Here is a 24012-nt window from a genome sequence, read left to right on the forward strand (position 1 = left end):
AAACATTAGAGTTTTACGTAACAAAATGAGGCACTGCACGTGTCATTCAACATACAGTAAAGCGATAGGGGTTGCTAGTCTCTGGAAACTCCCAGGTAAGAAGAACGCTGGTCTCAGTGGCCAGATTGACCGAAAAATTCCTCGGCACATCTGCGAAGTGAAGAAACAAACAGGCAGAGAGTCACTCGTGATGAAGCGTTTTATTAAAATCGCGGCGTCCTCTGCTTTTCTCGACCTGTAAAAATGGAGAACAGCCCGGTCAGTTGATGAGGAGGGGGAAAGACATGATGGTTAGGAGGATAGGCAGGTGATGAGGAAAGTGGATGGCAAGAGTAATAAGTACAAGTAAAAGACAGACTGGCTGCAGAAATGTGACATGCCACGTTGTTAGAGTGTAAGGTTGTGTTTGTTAGACTCAGACTTCAGCAAAGCCTTTGGAAAAGGTGGTAGTGAAGGTCTATCAGATAAAAAAAGCTTACCTGCAGATACAGCGCCAGACGCCGGTTTTCGCTTCAAATCAGACTGAACACTTACCTTCGCTATTAGATACTGTATATCCGAGCCCTGTATTGACTTTTACCTGAGGGTTTGTGATAAGCAGTGCTCTTGAAGCAAACATCCATTAACATTCAGCCTGCTTCCATTGGTGGTGAAGGGTAGGTGATGAAGGTATAAGTGAGTGAGTGGAGGAGATTGGGGAGAGTAGTTGTGTCCCGCACTTTGCAGTTCTCATCCTCTCTGAGGTGCACTGGTGAGAGGCAGACCTGTAAGAACTGGCCCAGACTTCATTAAGTTTAGTGTTTTTGGAGTGAAATCCACAGTAAGGGGAGATGTGAAGTTGAACCAGCGCTTAGAAAGGTGTTCCTGAGGCCGGAGGCCAGCCCTACCTGTTTCCAAGGACAGGGTGAGGCGCACCAGTAGTGGGCTGAAGGGGCCCGGCCCTGCCTTGTTGTGGGCTCTGAGCTGCACCTCGTAAGCTTTGCTGTGATTGAGGCCCAGGATGGTGTAGCTCGACTCACTTGCTGGTAGCGCTATCAGCCGTGGACGAGCAAAGGGGGTTGGAAAAGCGGAGGGGCCTGGGTCAGCAGAGGGTTGGGTGTGTGCAGCCTCTTTGTAGGCTAGAGTGTACTCTGTAATCACACCGTTGCTCTCCTCTGGGGTTGGGGGCAGCCAGGACAACTGCAGGGAGCAGCAAGTGACATTAACAAAGTCAGATATTTTGGGGTATCCCACGGGAGGAAAAATAGGGACTGTTATTTCCTGCTGGACTACATCTCCATAGCCTGCTCGGCTCTTTGCGGCGAGCACAAAGATGTAGGAGGAGCCTGGGGAGAGGTCTCTCGCAGTGAAGTTTCTCTCACGATTTGTGAAATCCACCGTGGTGTCTAAAGAGCTATTCTTCAGGCCAAACTGTAGGCGGTAGCCCTGGATTTCCACCGGGGCCCCCCGGCTATCAGAGCATTCCAGCGGAGGAGCCCACCGCACCACAACTGACGGGCTCGATCCCAGACGCACCCAAAGGGAGGGGGGACCAGGCACTGCAGGCAACAGCGTAGGCAGCAGAAAAAAAGAAAATGAATAGAGATAAACATATATCACGCAAATACAGAAGAATTAGAATTGATTGTCGGCTTATTTATTGCCATCTCCTGGCGCAGCTTACTGTACGATCAATTCTTGAGTATGCTACTAAATCTGGGGCACTGAAATGTATACTTGACATATGCTTACCAATCCCCGGGGTCTGCACCAGCTTGGCTTTGCTGTGTGCTCCATCCCCTTTGGTGGTGTATGCTGCCACAGAGACAGAGTACAAAGTCTCTGCTTTCAGATCTCCTAAAATCAGCTCCTGCGGGAGAAAACACAAAATACCACCATCAAATACTGCAAACTCACTCCTTTCAATCTTAGGAAAAAAAGACAGTATTTATTGATTTATTCCCCTTTTTTGGGGAAGAACTGTGCATCAGCAAAAAAAAAAAGAAAAGAAGAAAACTTACATAAGAGTTGATAATTAAATCTGTGGTCTATTAGCAGCATAGCGCTGTATGCATTAATAATTGGTTCATTTATAATGAGAAGAGGACGGGTAGTCTGCACTCACATATTGAGTCGCGTCATCCTCCTCCATCTTATCCCACAGACGAGACACACCCCACAGGCAGCCGAGACGGATGAGAGAAGGAGTGAGTCAAAGGAGCGGAGGAGAAAGGGAGGATGAATATAACAAATGAACACCATTTAATCATTTATATATTTAGCTATGCTGTCACCTGAGACTCGTCCAATAAGAGGTCTTTGATCCGGGGAAGGTTGCGTGATTCACCGCTCTCTGCCTGGCTGAAATGCACCTGGTAGCCACGGATCTGGCCTTGCCGTAACCGTGGCAACACTGGGCGCCACGTGACTCGGAGAGCCGAGGAGTTCAGCGGCTGGACATCCACCTGACGAGGGGCTGCGCCGGGAACTGAGCACACGTGTGGAATTAATTAAGTGACCAAAGGTCTAGCCAGTAAATAATCAACTTAGCAGTCAGTAATGTTTAGGTCTGATCTGCGGCTCTCACGCTCACCGTCCTCGTCTGTTCTGCAGAGCACAGCAGGGCTGCTGGGTCCAGTCCCCTCTGCGGTGGAGGCTGCAATAGTGATGTTGTACCAACTCCATTTCTCCAGCCCCTCTACCACTGTCTGCCCCTGCTGGGCCGGGATAGGAAGGTCTTTCACCTCCAGACCCAGACCTCCACCTCCTGCCCCAGAAACTTTCTGGTATCTCAGCTCATAACCTGCCAACTCGCCATTCTGGCCCTCCATTGGAGGAGGCCTCCAACTTACTCTCAGCAAGGTGGAGCTGGCACTCTCGCAGGACACACCCTCTGGTGCGGCTGAGGGCTCTGATTGGACAAAGGGCAAGCAGGGCAATTGGCAAAGAGTTTAGGAGAGACGACCCGGGAGAAGGGAAAATACAAGCAAAAGGACAGGAGATAAGGATAAAAAAAGGAAACAATGAGAAACTAAGGTAAACTGAACTGAAAGAGATAACACTGGGACAAACCTGAATTGGGCAAAAAAAAGGGAGAGCAACCACATAATGTAAAAGCATAATGTTAGCCTGAGAGCCTAATGAAATAACCCAGAGACAAGAGTATCGACCCTAAGTGGACAACTTAATTATACCCAAGGAGAATGTGCATCCAGCAGTCAATGATTATATCTTATCCCCTGGCTATAGGTAGTGCCACAAAAGGCTCGAGATTTATGAATTAAAAACAGATAAATGTCTGTTCTCTTTCAAAAAATGGGGATGCACAGCTAGCTGCACGGCAGCACAGACACATGTATACATTTCACATGACCAGCCGGCTAATCCTCGAGTCCTCAAGACGGTAGGGTGGTGTGAGATTTTTCACTGTGGCTGACTAGAGAAAGGTCTTACACATCGCAGCAGGAGATAAAAAACAAAACAAAACACTAAACCAGATCTCATACGGTGCTGAAAGGATTTAGGAGGCAGGTAAAGGAGAAAAAAACAAAAGAAAAACAAACACAAAACAAAATCTGAGATCCCAGAGGGGAAAAAAGGAGCTAAGACAGGAAATTGAAAGTCAAGCTAGAATGATGAATTGCAGACACTGAATCAGACAGAGGCTTGGATATTTACTGTCACAGACATGAGTGCAGAAACAGAAATCACGAAAAGACACCACAGATTTACGAATCACAGATATAGCTCAACCAATATAATGTCATTTAAGTAAGACACACACACACACAAACAAAGGCGGGCATGTCCGAGGTCCAGGCTTGTGCGTGTGTGTGTGGGAGTGTAATAGTCATAGCTGACAGGTTCAAGTATCTATCCACTCAGCCATACAGCCACTGTTCTGTTGGCCTCGGGGGACAATCTAGATGTGCACCAAAGCTTGGCGATAAGAAAGCGCACATAACCTCCCTGGGAAATGAATTCTGCTGCATGAAATAGTCTGCTTATCTAGCACCTTCCCTTTTTCCAAATATCACCCCCCCCAACATCCTCTGGTACACAACCTTGGTTACTCTTTCCGTTTGGGGGTAAAGAGAGAAGAGAACCCCACTAAACGCAGTCTGATGGGTGACTGCAAGTACTTACCACTTAAAGGAAAACGGCGCGGTGAACTGCGGGGCTTTTCATATCGACTTTATAAATTCTTTTCCTTGTACCATTTTTCTGTTATCCTTTCTTGAGAGCAGATATGAAATAACTTGGTGTCAGAACAAAATGGTGGAACTCATTTAACTCTTATTGGCTAAGAGTGATTGCACACAAATAGAAAAAAACCCAAAGAAATCAGAGAAAAGGAGACAAGGGAGAGAATCTAAGCTCAGCGTGGGTAAAATACAGACTGGCCAGCACTTACCTGTCAACATAGCAGGCTACCCGCCATCCTTTAATGCTCCTGACCACTGGCTGCTAGCCAATAAGTGGCAGACAGTTGCACCCTTTCAAAGACATTAGACACTGATAGAGTGGAAAGAGTGAAAAGAGGGCAAAGGAAAGGAAGAGTGAAACATTAATCGGTGCTCCATCTCCATCTGTCATGATGTTTTGGCTGTACGAGAAAGAGAGAGGCTGAGGGGTGGAAGAAAGGCACGGTCAAACAGAGATGGATGGGTTGGAGGAGGGGGTGGGGCTGGACGTATGGGTTGATAAACGAGACACATGGAGAGATGCAGAGACGGCTTCCAGGTTTTACCAGGCCGGGAGCTGAGGGAAATGTACCGCTATGAGCTGTGTGTGAGAGCGTTTGGAGGACAAAATGTTTCCAAGATATTCGCGGCACAATACATTAAATAAATAAATAAATAAACACAATAGAATTTGAATTTGTGGGATATGCGTTGGTGTGTGCAGGAACACTGTGTGAATCCGGCTCAGTCGAGACGTACTGGCTTGTGATGTCCTCTGCACCAGTTCATTAGTGAAAGCGCCGATGCCTTTGCTTGAGATGGCAGCCAGGGAGAAGGAGTACTCGGTGTTCGCTTTGAGACCCTCCACAGTGTAAGAATTCCTGGGCCCGAAGGTCAGCTTCTCCTGTGAGAGAGAAGAGAGGGGAGCAGAGAGGTGCGACGATGAGGGAGGGGGGGGGATGAAAAGAGTAAAAAGAGAGACATTAGAGAAGAGCTGGAGAAGAGAAGTTGACCGAGAGTGCGACCACTAGACAAAAGGGTGCAGGACTTTGGGGTTAATCTTTTAAAAAATCTTCTTTTATCTCCCTTTCAAGCCTTTGTCTTGATAAGAAATCCACTCAGCAGACGGATTTATTAAAAAAAGACTAAGAGGTCTTACCAAGCTGCCAAACTTGACAGGTTTGTAGAGGAGCTCATAGTTGACGATTTTCTCTTTGTTGTGGACAGGCTCCCAGGTCAGCTCTATGCTCGTGTCTGTCACTTTACCCACTTTAAACTTGCTTGGCTGGCCAGGGACTGCAGGGAACAGGACAAAACACACTCAAATAAGACCTTGGCTTACAGCAGTACTAATACTTGGCTTTGCACTATTCATAAAGATTATTTATTATATGTTTAACTCTGTTTCATTAAGATAAGAACAGGAAATAGTAAATGTCATTCAAATGCAATGAATATTTTTTTGATAATGTATTCATCATTATTATTGGTAATTGTGCTAGAAAGACTTCAATTTAGACAAAGGTTTTAAAAAATGTACTTAAACACAACCTAATTACTAATCATTGAAGTACTAACCCTTAAACATCTCATCATAAATCAGATTCTTACATATACTTTCATTTCTTTATGTGTCAGAAACTGTTAGAGACTAAAAGTGGAGCAGAAGTAAAAGTGCCGCAGAAATTTAACCAGTAATACCGTCGCAGTTTTTTTTTTTTTTGTCATCTCTTTTCACCTCCCATCATATAAACCTAGCAGCTTCTCAGGAGCTGTCACGGTGACACAATCAGCACCGGGGCATGAGGGATATTTCTCGCTGTTAATCCCTGTTTCCTTCACATAAATCTCCACACTTCGGTCCCGGCTGGTAGAATTTATTCACTTTGAAGAAGTCATATGTTCTGACAGGTCAAACTTTCACAGTGGCTTGCTACTCAAACTTTACATAAGCTCCTCGAATAAGCTCCTGAGCGGTTTGTATACTTGCACATAATCACGAGTACTTACTCATTTGTGCTCTGCTGCACATGCTCGTCTGAAAAAATAACCATTACTCATCCACACATAAGTAAATGCAAATGGCTACTTAGCCGTTATCTATGCACTAGCATGCGGGCTAAATTTATTCTCTTTCACGAACATCTACCGATGATTATGTCGATGCACGGTCGCGCACTAACCTCCACGCAAGACTTTAACGTGGACGGGGTCTGAGAAGGGTCCGTCCCCAACGGAGGTGAAGGCGAGGACCTGGATGGTGTAGGTCTCTGAGGTTACCAGGTTCTGAATGGTAGTGAGCACACTATCCTGGACGTTATGAATCTGCCACTCGTTTATAGGCCGGGACGGATCCATGGTGTAGTACACACGATAGCCTTTCACCTACAAAACATAGCAACAGGAAAGCCACCCAGTGAATCGTGCGGACAAGTTTGTTTTGATTGGGACTGGATTTTAAGGTCATCGGGGACTGGGATGCATTACGTGACTTTCACCTAATCCCACTGTCCTACAACCGGGGTAATCCATAATGCCATCTTTTAACACAACAAGAATTTACGGCAGCCAAGGTCATCGTGTCTGAATTATTGTTTGACTTCAGGCCAGATGGTCCAACAGATTACTGTTTCCTAGAGGTCACTGTCATAAGGTGCAGTTTTACATTTGGTCCTGATAAAGCTTCAATAAAATAAATAAATAATACTGTGGATGCCATCAGATTGTAGCATTTAAAATGTGATCACGATATTCCTCGTCTGTGGGATTAGTTTATGGGTAGTACAAAGTATAGCTCTCCTGTTATTACTCTTTAATATCCATAATCCTCATATGCACTCAGTTTCAGTCTTGTACTTTTATGGACCTACGGTGCAGGTTGGTAGGCTTGAAAAAGGAAACAGGCCTCTGGAGGGAGCGCTCTGTACTTAGAGAGGACTGTCCAATTACCCTTTCCTTCTTTAGAGAGAAGAGCATAGCCAGGGAGACATCTATCTATCTATCTGTCTCTCTGTCTCTCTGTCTGTCCGTCGGTCTGTCCTCTCTGTTACAGAACACAAAGCACAAAAATGAAGGACTTTTTCTGCTGGGTATCTGAGGTCTCGGTGCAGGCATTCACCACCCTTTTGAGAACATTTTTCAGGTTGACAGCTGGAGAAGCATGCCAGCAGATAAAAGGAAATGTAAAAATGTGTGTTTTCCTCTACTGATAACAGATCAAACAGGGCTGTTCCAATCCTCATCTCACCTGTCCATTGGGCTCTTCCGGTTCTTCCCAGCGGACCATCACAGTGTTCTCAGAGATAATGTGAGCTTGGACGTTTCGCGGCGGGCTGGCGGGGGCTTGCTCTCCCGTACGAGCCTCCACGCGAGCGGACGGGGGCCCCTGGCCGATGGTATTATAGGCTGAAACTCTGATTTCGTACTCTGTGTTGGGGTAGAGCCCCCCGATGCTGTAGCGGGTGGTGGTGATGCTGTCCACTGTCTCATACTTGCTGTCGGGCCCTTTGGCTCGGTACTGAATGATGTAGTAGGACACGGGGTCGGGGTTGCCAGAGTCCCATGTGATGGTCACACTGGTGGCTGTGGTCTCGGTGACAATGGGCGTGCCGGGAGGCTTTGGTAAAGCTGGGGATTAGAGTGGCAGCAGGTGATTTAAACGTTTGAAAAAAGAAAAATACTCTCTTGGTCTCAGTGTTGAAATTACGTTTTATATTTAGTGGAAATACTTGATTCTTTCACAGTATAAATGTTGCTTTGTTTAACATATATTACATTTGGATTCAACCTGCTAAACTGCATTTCTTTAGTGGTACTTGCAGTGTCCAGTGACAGTAACATTTAACCTGAAATACACTGATTAATAAATTAAGGATGCTACGTTATACTATTTAAATTGCTGCACTTTCACTGACAAGGGATGCCAGAACCCTGCTGAGTATTTATGAGAAGACAGCTGAACTTTTCTACTTTCTCAGGCTAAAATTAAAAACATTCTTAGGCATCTAAAGGTCGCCGGGGCCCTTACTCTTCACTAAGACCTGAGCGCTGGCCTCAATGATACCCAGGCTACTCATTGCCACACAGGTGTAGTTTGCAGACTCGCGGACACTATTGAGCTCCAGCACGTTCCGTCCAATCGGCATTTCATCCTCGGGAGTCAGGTCCTCGTTACCCAGCATCCACTTGACATAAGGCATGGGTGAACCCACGGCCACGCAGGTGATGTTGATGCTCCCTCCTGGCATGATCTCGTGGTTGGAAGGGAGGATGGAGAAACGAGGGGGCACGCGGCGCACTGGGAAAGGAGGAGAGTCGGGAGGGGAGAAAGGAAGTGGGACGGGGGTGGGGGAGAGGGGTTAAGGAAAGGGAAGGAGAAAAGTGGGGAAGGGAGTGAGAAGGAGAAAGGTGGAGAGAAAGAAGGAGGAGGGGGCAAGGGAGTAAAGGGGGGAGAGAATGAGAAGAAAAAGAGCGAGGCAGAGAGCGAGATAGAGATTGAGAAAGAGAAAGAGAGAGAGGGCGAGAAAGATAAAAAAGAAAGAGAGAGAGAGAGAGAAGGAGAGGAGAGGTAACAGGAAGGGGGAGAATGAACTTCAGGGTTTTTACAGAAAATTACATAGGGATATTTCAAGTTTAGTCCCAATTACTTTATGGCACTGATGAATCCAACAAAAAGACACAAATCTTGTGCTGAGCTCAACCACTCAGAGTGAGCTGCCTTCTCAAAATAATAAAGTGACAAACTCTTGAGTATCATTTCATCCAGGACATGACACCTATAGTCAGTTTCTCTTTCGTAAAAAACCAAAACCCAAAAAACGACAACAGCGGGTTTTTTTTTTACGGGTTATCAATTTATGCAGGAAGCAGATTTATGCAGAATTATTAATAAAACACCACCTCGAAGCAGTGACTAAGCAGGCTAAACTTTAGCAGTAACTTATGAGGGAAAAAACTTTTCTTCATTCAGATTGCCGTGCCTTGAGGTGCCTGTGCGGTAGATGGGCTCCTTTTAGAGAGTATATGCATCATGGGGGCCAATCAATAGACCCTGCCTGCTATTTGTGTCCCCATGAGAAGAACAAGCAAAGTGGCAAGTTATATCCAATACTGCATCTGTCAGAGCTCGGTTGACTACACATTAGGGGAGAGATGCATCGAGAGACTGAACTCATAGGTCACTTGCATGCCTGGGCGACTCAAGAGGGATAAAATGGTGGAGAAACACAAAGAAGAGAACGAAGAACTGTGGACTGAGAGGGGGGACAGAGAGAAGCAAGATAAGAGCAGAGACACGGGAGGGACAGATCGAAGGACAGAAAAGAAAAAGACAGAGAGACAAAGAAAAAGAGCGAGAGGGAGGGAGAGAGAGAGAGAGAGAGGCAGCTCTGCTTCTCTTCCAGACAATGAAACGCAATGTAGCAAAGGACAGCCACATTGTACAACAACATACTGTACAATACATAGGATTCAAAACTGATACAGTGTGTAGTCAAATGAATAGGAAATGTGGACAGGAGTGGATCAAGGGTTCTAAAAAGGTGTTGTGGCATTTACAAAGTGATCATCGGACACATTTAAGTAAAGAACACCAAGACAGCATGAGAGAACGAGGCAGAACGGGAAAGAACGAGTGCGAGCAAAAAGAGAGATATGTGAGGTAGTATGTGCATGTTTATAAGTTAATAAACTTATGTACATGTGTCTGTCGCTCCTACACATCAGGGTGCAGACAGAATGCAGAAGAAGAAGAAGAAGGAGAAGAGAAAAAAGGAGGGGGTGGGAAAGGAGGGGAAAAGACAGGGGAGAGAGGATTAGAAGAGGGTTCGTGGGGAAGGAGGGAAAAGGGGGAAGAAAAGAGGAGCGAGGAAGAAGAAAACACATGGATCTATTTTAAAACACGGCTGTATACCAGAGTCAGGCCCATTCAGAAAGAAGGTGCTTCAAAAGTAAGAGAAGAGGGAGAGAGAGAGAAAGAGAGAGAGAGAGACAGAGAGAAAAGGGCTTGAAGAGAACGGATGTTGAAAGAACAGAGAAGAAGAGGATACCCGTGGGTCAAAAACACAGGAAACAGAAAGAGACAAAAAGAGTAACGGACAAACATCTCTGGATGAAAGGAGAGAATGAAAGGGAAGGCAGACAAAGAGCAGAAACATTGTTGAAACTAAACTCAAAACTAGAAAGCTTATATGTGCGATAAACAACACAAGCCCTAAAAATAGACAGTTTAAAAAAGATTACGAATAAAAGAAGATATCCCTACAGTAGCAAAACAATAAGAGTCTAGTCTTTTTTTTCTCAATTACTTGCAAATCCAGCAATAAATCTAACGCTATATGAAAGAAAATGTCAAATTAAATACTTGAATGAATACATAAATATTGATAAATTTGCTGCATAACCTCCACTCCTTAATGAGTGACATCATTACTGGGAATCTTCGTGGGCCACATCCCCCCTACTCAAAGCATCTAGAGACAATTGGATAGAAGTTAACATTTTTGCATGATTTCAAGAAATTAAAAAAAAAAGTAAATAGTTGTGGTCATTTCACGAATAACAAAGTTCAAAGCAACTTGGAAAAACAAACCAAAGCAATAAAAAAAAAAATCAAACTTAAAAATATACCCAGAATTGGATACAGAAGTTAAAGACAAGAAAGAGACAAAGAGACAAAAACAGGTAGATCTGTTAGAAAACAGACATGATTGGGCAGGCATCTCCTCATCTGAGCATGCTGGAGAGACACGCACACAGACTGCATCCATGACAGCTCCATGCACAAGACAAAGCAGGTGCAATGCAGCAGGACCAAAACGTCAGTTTAAGCCACACGGGCATGTATCTGTCAACACAGCAAGAATAAATAAAAGATGTCAATGTAAGCATGTGGGCTAATTTGATAATGCTTTAAGTTTAAGGATGAAAGTAAAGACTCAAGATGACTGTTCGGTAATCTCCTACATCAAGCGGTGGAGTAGTTCTAAAAATACCGGTCGTGAACACAGACGACGACTGAAGAATCCACCGGGGAGCCAAAGGTGAGTACTTTACAATAAAGTGAGCTCATAACAAGGGATAATCCTTTTTGTGCTCACAGAGCCTCTAGCTTAAAGTTAATCGAGCCAGGACGCATGATTCCCCACCATTTTCTATACAGTTTGTACGAGCCAGGAGCTTCGCTCTTTATTAGTGGAGCTATCATTAGTCCTGTTCTCTGCAGGGAGTCTGGAGGCTACGGGCTGGGGAGACCTTGGCACAGCCATAAGGATTACCGCTGAATCTCAGCATCGCTATATAGCTGACATTTACTCAGCACCATCTTGTCTGTCTCAAGGACACAGCTTTCATTAACCACTGTAATAAGAGAGAATCATTAATACCCCTCTCAATACCTAAGATTGAGAATGGATATAATTAATTTCAAATGTCAGTCAATAGAGACGTATCACAGTGTTTGGTGGGGATGGAAACAGTCAAGCAAGGTAAGACATGGCCTAGACTGTATAACAGTCCATTAAAGAGAGCTTATTTTACTTATTACTGTATAATAAACCTTCAGAGGCTGCCTGTAGAAAATGTGCAGCATTAGTATGAATATTTAAAGCACACAGGTGGAAAAGGGAAAAAAATAAACAAATAAACAAATAAATAAAACCTGTAACCTTGTAAACTTTATGTCTTTTGTCTCATAGCTGTGGAAAATACAAATCAAATGAACTTGGTTGAGGTGTAGCTAATTTAAGTATTCTATAATGTCTAAAGCAAGGCATCATATTTTTCATATTATGCTTGAGTATGTAACACAAGCAGCAATGCTGGGTGTTAAAAAAAAGCCACAGAAGGGGCAAAGAGCTCAGCTCTTCAAATGGCTACTTGAGGACGACTCCAAAAGAGAGTCAGCCACTGTATCCTACACCGAGTAAAAATGCTCAGCTTCAGAGTAGAAATAAAAATTAAATTTCTGCTCTACAGCCCGTGTATTATTAGGAGTGGGGCAGACAGACATGTGTGCCAGCAGAGGAGGCTCTGTGGCTAGCTGTCTTGAAGTGTCTCTAATGTTATAGCTTATGGACATGATATTAATGCAATTGTCTGACAAATAAAATGGCTTTCTGAATGGTTAACACAGAGAGATGCATCTCTGTGGATGCATCTTGCTAATCGGTCTTGCTAATGCGCATCCACCTTTTCATCTAAACATGGTAACTTCTGGCTCCAAAGAAAAAAAAAAATAAAGCAAACAAAAAATTATTGCTCACAATCCATCTTTTATGTACAGTCTATGATGCTCCATCGTAACACGTGTATTCTGAACTGTAGTGCAGTGGTTCCGGATAATTTAGCCAACGTTAATGTTAGTTTCAACACTAGTGTCCATCATCAGTCACGTGACCCGTCCTCTTGCCATTTTGAGTTTGCGTCATGAATTTATACCAGTGAGTGATTCTCGTCTGACAAACCGAACGTAAAACTGCAGAACAAGGGGGCATACACAAGCAAGTGCAAGACTTCCACTCAACAAGTGCAGCACTGGAGCAGATGTGATGACATGGGAACAAAGACAAACCGCCAAACAAGATGGTACAAAGGGGAAAAGAATAAAAAAAAAAACACACACACACAAAAAAAAAACAGTAGCAAGACATGACAAGACAGCAAGTTCAATCAGATCACATTCTGAGCATATCAATAAGCGTGATAACACACTGTGCCATGCTCTGGTGTCAGTCCGTCAGTCAACACACATGCAAGCGGTGCTCCTTTCTCTTTCTCTCTCACTCCTTCCATGCAAACATTGCCTCTTTTTAATCTTCCAATTCTTGGGTCTCCATGACAACAAGATCATACCATGCAGAAAACATTGATCGGGGAGTGAAGGCAATACCAAGGGTTCTGCACACAAGGCCTCACAATGCAGTCAATGCACTCTGCTGCGTAGGCAGACCGCTTCATCATCGCAGCAGCTTTACTCTCATCATTTTGGATACAGGTTTGAATCATTTCACTTCAAATCTACTCCGCTGTCCTTTAACTCATACTGTGGTTTTTTGTTTTTTTTTTGTCGTCTTTTTTTGTTTCCCTCTGTTTCAATAAGTGAAGCTTTCTGAAACAAAGGAGTAACAAAAGAAAAGAAAGAGCGCACCAACCTTCTCGAAGCTCTGAGGGATGGAAGGGGGTTGATGCAGAACACAATGACGTGAGAGGGGAGAGAGAGAACGGGGAAACACAGAGAGAATAAAAACGGCCAGCGCAAAGCCACTCGCTTCACTGCACCACACACACACGCACGCACACACACACGCACGCACCAGTCAAACTGCATTCACGCTTCTCTGTTATCCCACGTAAAATAGAAACTAGAACTTGCAATACTGGACATTGGTTGTGGCCTTTGAGCCATAAGCCAGTGTTACAACAGCACCCACAGATTTATTTAAGCATGTGGGGTCCACAGTGATCCCATTAATGTGAAACACTGTAAAGCCAAAATTACATCTTGACTCTCACTCCCAATTTTGTTCAAATCTCTCAACCAATTAATCTGCCTCTTGTACAGAAACCACTTTAGCAGACAGATCAGTGATGTTTCCATGCAGTTAAACCAAGGTGTGGTCCCCACTTTATCCTCGCTTTGATTCAACTGTCGGAGCTCGCACCAAGGTTTAAGGTGGACTTGTTAAAGGTGGTTGTGAGAAATACCAAACAACAGAGTCAACATATATTGTAGACAATGGATGGGTTAGTAATACTTGTTAAAGAGCACAGTAATACAGAAGAGGTAGTTTTACTAGTAATACCTAAGGCACCTTCGTCACAGTGATTTTTCGGTGTCTGTGTCTTGTTCGTGCGTGTACGTGCATGTGTGTTCTGCATTTCAGGTCCTACCTCGCACGTATAAGTTGGCGGGAGACGAGTAGCGCACGCCTTGGGAGTTGGTGGCCACACACTCGTACTTCCCTTGGTCTGTTTCCTCGCTGTTCTCAATCTGTAACGCTCCTGCAAGAGAAAAAAAAGAAAACCCCAGATAAATATGTGTGCAGAAAACGCTTCTGCCACTGTCCGCCATCCTTTTGCATCCTCTCCTTTTCATCCTGCAATATCTGCTATAGTTTGACCCTCGGGTATCTCTTTGTCTGTTGCTTCAACATCCAATAAAGTCAGCTCAGTTGTTATTTCTGCAAGGCAGAAATGAATGGTCCGCACAACACTCTCTCTGTATCAGGAGTTGGATTTTCCACAAAGAACTGCGTCTCCTCTAACCATCCCCGTCTCCCATCCTGCTACCGAAAGGGGGAAAGGAAGCGGCAACATATTCACAAATTCAGAATTCCCTTTCGAAAAGTTTGGAAGTCAAAAACAAGTCTCAAACTCACTTTTTACAAACTTAGATGACACTTAAAGCGCCTTTAGTTTATACCTCTGTACTAGCTGGTGATTCCTCTCCAGCAGCAGGCACACTGCTGAATGAAGAAAGCCTGTTTCTATCTTTGCAGTTAACTGGCAGCAGCTACACAGCTTTACCCCAGGGCAACGACCCAGCGATGCTCTTCGGCTCTTTCGCTTCCTTAGTTTTTATCCTAGTCTTCCTAAACGTGCTATAATTACACACGGCACTCGTCAGGTGTTCTTTTGCTTCACGTGGTACTATTCTTATTGCTGTGTTTCTTAGCTAACGGCCTTTTGAATTACCAGCAGAGATGTTCTTTCTCTGGTTTTGTTTTTTTCCCCCCCTCTTTCAGTCTGCTCTGTCACATCCGTCTCATCTGAAACTGACTTTGACACGGAGCCTGAGGAGGAGGCACAAAACCATGCATCACTCTCTGCTGCGCTGCACTGCACAGAGTGGAAAGTGACACAAATCTAAATGCACATGGCACACACACACACACTTTTTAAGGAAAGGATGGAAACACATACAGGAGTGTGTAGATAAACAGCCACACAAAAAGAGCAAGTTTTAGTCTCATACAAAGCACTGTGTTTTATATCAGATCTTCTGTGAGACTGATAAAAGGCATCTGGCTTTTAAGAGAAGCACAGGGATATTTAGAGAAAAGCAAGATATACTGTGCTTCGCTCTGCACAGATTTTTTTATTTTCCATACACAATACACAAGATAAAATACAAAAATAAAAGACAAAATACTTAAAAACAATCCCTCCGTTTATATTGATATTAAAAGGAAGTAATAGCGAAATAACCCCTGTGCATTACACCAATATGCACAACCATTCAATCTAAATATTATTTCATTTTAAAAGATAAGTAACAGAGTACAAGTACTTTATTACCGTAACCCTGTAAAAGTGATGTAAACCTAAAGGAGGAAACCATATAACATAAACGCTAATCCTGTTGGTCTATCTATCACCAGTGCTTATCACACAAAGATAAGAAAGAGGCAAAGAGAAGCATATAACTAATGCATCAGCTCTACAGTCAGAGGTTAAAGTGAGCCGAATCAGTTAACACAACGACTTCTTCTTAAGGAACAAATGTGTGTACTTTTGCCATCTCTGAAGATAACTGCACATGTCATTGTTGTATGTTGTAACTCTTGAGCTGCTAAATTTAGTGGGTTTATTAATTCATGTGGACCAGAAACAAATTATTTATAGACATTTTCTTTTCACTTTAAGTAAGCTGACCTTAAGGAAAGACTCTGTAAAAGATCTTTAATGGGGAAAACCGAGGTCACCTTGGGAAGAGCAGCAGATGTGCAATACCTCTTCCACGAGAGATAGACATTGTCATTGATATAATAGGCAGAGGTGCACGGCAGTGACAGACAATATGAGCCAAAAGATGGCACATGTTAAATACCTCAACCATCTGCTCCAGTGCTGGATGGTTGACTGATGCCTTTTACTGTATTCATCATTATGTACAAATGTTCTTTTGAATATTATCTGTTGTATGGGTATATCTTAAAAATGGTAAAGAAAATAAAATGCACAGTAATAATATTTAGAAAGAATACACTAAATAGATGCTTCATTAGGTGCATTGGTTAATTGGACCTTTATTTGGCATAAACTGCTTTAATTCAATATTTAAAAAAATGTAAAATTCAACATTTAATTTAAAAAAAAAGAGAGATTTTGGTTCATATTGACATGATAGCATCACACAATTGCTGCAGCTTTGTTGGCTGCACATCCCAAAGATGCTCTACTGGTTTTAGACATATTGGCTGTGGAGGTCACTTGAGTACAGTGAATTCATTGTCATATTCAAGAAAGCAGTATGAGGTGATTTGAGTTTTGTGACATGGTACGTTTTCCTGCTGGAAACAGCCATCAGAAGATGGATACACTGAACTCATACTAAAGTCATTTCCCATTACACCATTATTACTGATACTAGGCAGGATGGATCCATGTTTTCATGATCCTTACACTAAATCCCAACCATAATGTTGTCACAGCAGGCAGAATCTTCTGTTGTCCATGAAGATAGGAAAAAACTGCAGAAGAGCTTTCAGAGATGCTCTTCTGCATGGCTTGGTAAGAACGAGTGGTTATTTGAGTTACTGTTGCTTTCCTCTCAGCTCAAAGCAGCCTTGCCATTCTCCTTTCACCTCTGACATCGACAAGGCATTTGAACCGCTGCTCACTGGATATTTTTTCTTTTTTCTACCATTCTTCCTGGAGACAGCTGTGTGGGAAAATCCCAGTGGATCAACACCAAAAACCATACCATGTTCAAAGTGACTTACATCACCTTTCTTCCCCATTGTGATGCTCAGTTTGAACTTCAGCATGGTCATCTTGACCACATCTACCTGCTTAAATTCACTGAGTTGCTGCCATGTGATTGGCTGATTAGATATTTGCATTAACTGGCAGTTGGACGGGTATACTTAATAAAGTGGTTGTTACACCAAAATAAAACCTCATATTTAAGGTTATGTACACACATACAGACAGATTTTGTGTGTCTTAGTATACGTAGATTTTGCACACGCACACATACACAGACACACTTGCAGGTCAGCTTATGAAGAAGTTTGAATGCTGTGATTTCAGAGGGTTAAAGGAGGGAACGTGTTAGGTGAGCTGAGACGCTGCTCGCTGAAGCTGTCATCCATTTGTTTCTGTCTTCTGCAGTTACATGACAGCAGAACAGCTCGTGCCCTCCTCTTTCTCCCTATTTTCCATCTCTCATTTCCCTGTGGTTCAGGGCAGAGTTGGGAAACAAACAGGAATAAATTATCCGCTCTACAAGAAGAGCCTTCTTCTCAACCAGAAAGCAGAGGAAGAAAGGAGCAGTGGGAGGAAAGATGGCGAGGAGGTGGAGAGGTAGAAATGGACAGGTTTAGATCTGCAAACGAGAACTTGTGCGACAGCTGGAAGCAGCTCGTGTGGCTAACAAGCAGCGAAAATTTGAAATTGCCAGTTGTAATCTACTGCTGTAAAACATGACATTACATTACACTGGGGTGGACAGGTGTTCTGAATATATACATAGAAAGGTCAGCAGGTCAAAACGTATGTACACAAGCACATAGCGCAGACAGAAAACGGGCGTCAAAACGACGTGATGATGGTTTGTGGGACGGCAAAGCAAAAGGTCGAAAAAGTAAAAGAAGAGAGACGAGGAGAGAGAGCAGTTTTAGGATGCTGACAGGCCCAGAATGAGATGTGACTTAAGTAAATTGAGCTACTGTGAAATCGTGGATGGTGTATTATGTCTGTGGGCTGAGACTCAGCTGATCAGATGACAGCGGATACTGTTAATCTGATAGCTCTGATGGGACACTGAGGTAAAACAGATCACTTGGGCTCCGGTCTCCCACAAGTTGAGACATTAAATTAACCGGAGGCACATGTTAACAAGCGTCGACACAATTACAGTTACTACGAACGCAACACAGTTACGAATAAACTGCTGGTAATTTTTAAAACCGAAACTGTTGTTTCCAAACCATTATCAACCTGCTCTTTAATTTCACATTTCACTAAAACATGAACAGAAAAGCCTCAAAGCAAAGTTTTATGCAGCAATTTAGGTATGGTTTAACGCAGCAGTTACTTAATAAATCGATAATGAATCGTTCATAGACGCAAAAACGCTCAAAATTTCCAGGTTCTGACTTAGTTCTGGTTTTTATTCTCGCACACAGAGACAGAAACGATTCCTAATTGTCAGTCTGCAGATTTATCCGTGTCACAAGTTCCACTTTTTCTGTCAGCCTGAAAGCACGTTCTGTCAAAGGATTTGTACTGCTCACCATTTTTAGATTTTTCTTTTCTTAGAAACAGACTGTTACCAAAAATGAATGATTTACTTTGGCTAAAGTCCCAATTTCAAATTCTCTTAAAATCTGGTTGTGAAATATTCTGCTGAGTAACAGCCAACCAAATATAAACTCTGTGAAAATAGCATTTCACGATGATGCGCGATTTTGGGTCAGTCTCTTTGACGCAACCCTATATAGGTGTTAAAAATGAATAACCAATTTTGTTTGGTGCATGCAAAAATTGACTTTAAAAGAGTGTTCTGTATTGACGTCAACAGATAAACTGACATACACCATTAACCTTCATCACGTCTTAGTCCTTACCAAAGAGGAGTCTGCATATGTAATCCTGGAGTCAACCTCGGGGTCCGTACTGAATGCCATCTGTTAAGAGTGTGGGTCTACATAAGCTGTTAAGTGCTTAGGTTAACTTTCCAGCTCTAAGTCCCAAATGTCAGGGGCAGACAGATAGCTTGTCATGGTTCTCCTCATGCACATATAAACTGGTGCAGCAGATGGCATGGAAAAAAGATAGATACCTGATCGAGGCATACAGATGTCAGCAAAAGTTCATCTCTATACCACCCCATATGTTTCTGTCACTGAGGACTGATGGGGTGAGTATGTGTGCATTTGAGGTGGGTAAACACAGAGTTCACGGCTGTCAAAGGCCACCGTGGACAGTTATCTGCAGTGATAAGCCCCCACACATGATGGATACTTATGAGCTATGAAATGGCTAAGATGAGACATCCTTTGTGGGATTCGACTGCAGTCATTCTCTATCTCATTTTTCTTCCTGACCCATATGGCTCATAAAAGTATTTCCAAGAGCCAACAGAAGAAGAAAAGAGACAGAGAGAACAGAATGACTGTGGCCAAAACACATTCCTGGCTGCAGTCCAATAAGAGCTGGCAGCTATCCACTAAATCAGAAGCATTGCTCGGAAAGTGCCTCCATTAAACAAATCTTAAAGGAGTGTTTTATCCATAACGCATTTCTTGCCCAGCTCAGGTGTAATTGATTTCCTCCAAGTCATTTCGCTGCACTGTTCGGTTCATTATACAGCACATTTTGTTGTTTGGCTTTGTGATGGTTTTGGTGATTTCAAATCCTATTAAAGCCTGGGGTGAATCTCAGCAGGCCATTCGTCTTGCTACTGTTTCATTGATGTGATATGTGTCCTAACATACTGTACCACTGAATCATTGTCATGTCTGCATGACACACAAGCAGGGAGCAAACGTCTCAGAGCAGATCAAGTAAAACTAAATATACAATTTTAGGTGGCTAAAATTTAGCAATTGTTATAGTTTAGTTAAAAAAAAGGACAACTAAAAGAAAAAATAATAATAAAAGCATGGCCAGTGATGATCAGGTGTGGTATAAGCTGCCACCATTACCGAGGTGGCACAGATACTGATGTTTTGTAATTTTTTATTTCTGCACATTCTGATGTAATAACAGTGATAGTCTTTGATTTTCTGGTCATTCACTCTTATTGTGTGCTTTGTGTGGATTTTGAGGTTCAAATTCTTAGTCTATACATGTAAGTTTGGTACTTTGATTTTTGTTAGGTGGAGTTTTAGATTCCTACCTTGACTTCATTATCATTCTAGTAATTTTCAGCATTAGTTCTTTTTGTTTTATTTGATTTTCGGTGTTTCATTTCTGGGGAGGTTTGGGTACCAGTTTAGACTGCCTTACTGTTCTTAAATTTGAATTATTTGTTTGTGTTAAGCCTCAGGTCCTATTTTGAGTTTGTTATTTTTTGACTGTGTTCGGTTGCTTCAGCGTTTCATTATCTATTCCTTCCTCGACTTTGTCTTTTTGTGTTTATGCATTTGCCCCTCAGTACTCCCCGTCTCTGTTTTCATGTTTATTGGGAGTCTTCTTGCCTCCATGTTTTGCATTGGTACTTTGGTTGCTTCCTGTTTTACTTTGAAGTAAATGTCTTCTAAGTCTTCTTACTTGGTTGACTCATTCTATCTATCTATCTATCTATCTATCTATCTATCTATCTATCTATCTATCTATCTATCTATCTATCTACATCCCCACTGCCATGTAGAAGTACACAATGTGAAAAGGAAACAGTAAATAACAACATTTGTTGTTTTTTTTTACTGTTCATGAAGGTCATAAGATAATTGCAATTGCAGTTCTAGTATGTGTGCAGCTCCCCTAATGGGCTTCCCCACTGGTTGTATGTGCCAGACTAGTCAGTAGTGGTCGTGGCCGTCCTTTGCCATCCCTTTGCTCTGCGTGCGTGACCAGGGGAGGCTCTTTACTTGGTGTTGCACCAAGGGGACCAAAATGAATAAAAAGAAATGAATATAATTTATTGTGAATAATAAAATACTGTTCTGCTGAATATGCAGGTTTAAAAGTCCTATTTTTCTTTAGAGAACTCAATTTAGGGTTTCTCCTCATAATTATGGCTACTTGAAACAGCCGGTGTATTTCTGCAGGTGCTGGAGCAGCGTGCACTGGACGATAAGCTGTGTTTGAAGAATACGAATGAGCGAGGAAAAAAGAAACGAAACTGGCTGGATTAAACACGCGTTTATTTATCTTTCAATAAGCCGCAATCATTAGCTTTCCTGCTAGCTGGTTCACTACCTATAGGAAACTAAACTCATCTTTAGTTAATATTCATCTATTTTCCAGGATTCAAGGTGTATCAAAGTGTTGTACTAACACATCTTAGCTGGTTGTGCATGCCATCTAAGATTAGGCAGACATTATGGCTTTGTCCAGTGGTTTATTGCAGTTCCACTCCAGTCCAGTCTTAGCCAAAAATGGTAGCAAAACGAGGAGTACGACTGCCAGACCTACTAATTGGTCTTCAACTAAAAAGCCTTGTCTTAAAATTTGAAATACAAAGAAACTGTATAATTCTGTAGTTTAACTACAGTTGTCTGTGTAAAGTATCCACACTGTCAAGCTCCTGGGTTTTTTCTGAGAATCATGTCTGTTTTAAATTTTGTTCCGTGTTTCATAGGTAAATGGGGTTGTCAGCACTGCTTATATTCTTTACTGCTGCACATATTCAGCTCTTGACGAGCTGAATCAGGAACCACGCTTCCACCCTAGAAGAGAAAGCGTGGTTCCTGATGCCGGAATTGGCAGCCCCAGCCCTCTGATGCTGTGTGCCCTGCAGAGCCGCAGTTTGAGCCTGCATTTCCGCCACACCTGCCAATGCCCGGTCCCTGCCAGAGCCTGTTTCTCCGGCCACATCTACTGATGCTGGGTTTCCTGAAGCTGTGAGTAAAACATATTTATTTCCTTGTGTGTTCTTCAAATGTCCAAATATAGTAAGAGCACACAAGGGAACAAAGAGACTGTAACTCCAGAATGTTTCCCATGCCCTAAAGCATGGTTTGTTTTATTGCTGTTAACCAGTCCTAAACAGTGATATAAAACACTGTATAGGAGCTCTCATTAGAATTTCTTTGACATGGATCACAAGCCATTAAGAAAGGTAACTTGTTGCTTGGGACAACATGGTAAATGTATTTAAACATTATAAATTTGGCAAATGGAAATGCAAAGACACAGCTAACGGAGGGCACTGGTGATCAGTAAAGGGTATTGGCTGACAGGAGGGATATATCAGAGCTGGCAGGCCGGAGCAGCACAGAGAATATGGATGAAACAACAACAAAATGGTTTCGCTTCACCATCACTTTCATTCCCCCTGAGGACAGCTGAGTGGGAAAGGCTGAGAAAAAAATGTTTCTGCCTTCTCCTGGAGACACTGTACTCATCTATACAGAAGAGCATAAACAAAGCTGAATAAACTGTCTTAAGCGCACAATGTGATTCTTTGGTATGCAGACACATCGTCTTTGCTCTCTTTTTGTGTCTCTGGTAAAGTGAGCTTACCTTCACATTTTGGGACACTGAGCTATGTCACGCACATTTAGGCAGTGGGTCAAAATAAAAGCATCACCAGTTAAATGCTTAATTTTAAGAAGCGCCAAACACATTTGACATCAGAAAAGAGGATATTGTGGTTGCTTTGGGATAAATTGAGGAAGGCAGTTTCATTCTATGTGAAATTTCTGAACCCATTTGAAATGACTATACAATTATTTGCTGCTATTTTTTTCTTATAATTATGATACTTAATGGAAAGCAAATTTTGCCTTTTAAGTGATATATATTTTTTATAATCCGTTCTCCCAAATGCTAATAAACAGCACATTTTTTCCATGGCTTAAGGATGGCACAATTATCCTTTTTTATGAAATTGGCTTTAAAAAGGTTTTATACCCCCAAAGGAGAGAGATAAACTTAGAGAACAGCATGTAATCCCTCAATCATAATTAAAATAATCACCAAATTTAGAGCAACAGGGATTTACCTGATCGCAAAAAAGTGCAAAGCTGTAAATGCACTGTTGGTTCTGTTGGTGGAAAATACAAACAGTCTGACTAAAAGTCACCTGTCTCACCTGATCTGAGCTGTTTGATGCGACCCTGGCTGGTGCTGGGGTCGACAGGCAGGAAGTCTTTGAACCAGGAGATCTCGGGGTCCGGGATGCCACTGGCAGCGCACAGCATGGTGGCCGTCCTTGTCCGCTCCACCACTTTCAACTGAGGGCCCATGTCTATACTAGGGAAGCCAAATGGCAACAGGTCCTCTGAAAGCATCAAGAGAAAGAAAAGAATATGAAATGTGCAGCATTTAAAACATGAAATATAAATGTCTAATTGCACTACTTGCGCATGTCTGCTGGTAACATATGATAACAGGAGCTTACATGTATATTTAGCACATATAATGACTTGTGTTTTGACCATTAGTTTAGCATGTAAGCATGCTACGATCTGCTAATTAGTACTAGAGGCAAACAGGAAGACGTCATACACTGAACAGTGATCATCCCCATATAGTGCAGTGCAGTGCTAGGAAACATGACAACACATGTGCATGCTGTTTTCACACATACCACCCTTCAACACTGTTGCTATCGCATCAATCACATCAACTCATAGCAACAGGAGCACCAGCCTCCCCTAGCAAGACGCCCCACCATGTTGCAAAATTTTTTCCTAAACAACCCAAGGTACAAGACAAAGAGCCTGTGGTGCTAACCACGTCTCCAAATTCCTCAGAAATCCTTAAGTATGCCTGAAAAACACGATTCTACTGAAGCCCCACCGGCAACCACCACAGCACCCAAAGGATTTGCTGCCAAAGTCCCAAAGTCCCTGTGCCAGACACCATAGGACATCCGCTGAGGTCCATGACTTTGTAAGTGCGCATGCGCCATTAGCGTGCTGCCTGCTGTAACCCTAATTTCCTTCAGGATTAATAAAGTATTCTGATTCTGATTCTGAATCTGTGTAAATCAAAGTACAGGGTTAGAGTGGGGCGAAGTGCAGTATGTGTACTTATTTCATGAGGACAGTGAAGGCTCAGTTTTTCTAAAACAAATAACTGATGTATCAGCTTCTACAGCCATGCATTCAGTCCTTCCTTTCCCACACATGCAGTGATGTGAAAGATCCCCCCTCATAGCTGCTTAAACATTAGTAGGCTTATGGAAGCAAAGATATCAGCAAAGACAGCAGAGCCACTATAGCCTTGGTGA

At 42.8% G+C, this 24012-nt stretch overlaps 1 protein-coding gene across 10 annotated transcripts in view; it reads right to left on the reverse strand.

The window, feature by feature from the left end:
• Positions 1–24012, reverse strand: part of LOC120727612 (receptor-type tyrosine-protein phosphatase S-like) — a 68484-nt gene that overhangs the window by 18147 nt on the left and 26325 nt on the right. For 5 of the 10 annotated variants that reach the window (XM_040021984.1, XM_040021986.1, XM_040021983.1 and 2 more), the window contains exons 5-14: positions 22870–23058; positions 14052–14162; positions 13313–13324; positions 9862–9876; positions 8191–8460; positions 7411–7790; positions 6347–6548; positions 5323–5459; positions 4923–5067; positions 56–150 (exon numbers count right to left, since the gene is read on the reverse strand). In XM_040021984.1, the coding sequence (XP_039877918.1) occupies positions 56–150; positions 4923–5067; positions 5323–5459; positions 6347–6548; positions 7411–7790; positions 8191–8460; positions 9862–9876; positions 13313–13324; positions 14052–14162; positions 22870–23058 (1556 nt within the window). Of the gene's footprint in view, positions 1–55; positions 151–887; positions 1539–1731; positions 1850–2104; positions 2132–2273; positions 2468–2572; positions 2891–4922; positions 5068–5322; positions 5460–6346; positions 6549–7410; positions 7791–8190; positions 8461–9861; positions 9877–13312; positions 13325–14051; positions 14163–22869; positions 23059–24012 lie in introns of all 10 variants that reach the window. The other 5 variants (XM_040021988.1, XM_040021991.1, XM_040021989.1 and 2 more) reach the window with 3 other exon arrangements.

The sequence above is a fragment of the Simochromis diagramma genome, unplaced genomic scaffold (genome assembly GCF_900408965.1).
Source record: "Simochromis diagramma unplaced genomic scaffold, fSimDia1.1 OVJJ01000205.1, whole genome shotgun sequence".
In the NCBI taxonomy this organism is placed as follows: Eukaryota; Metazoa; Chordata; class Actinopteri; order Cichliformes; family Cichlidae; genus Simochromis; species Simochromis diagramma.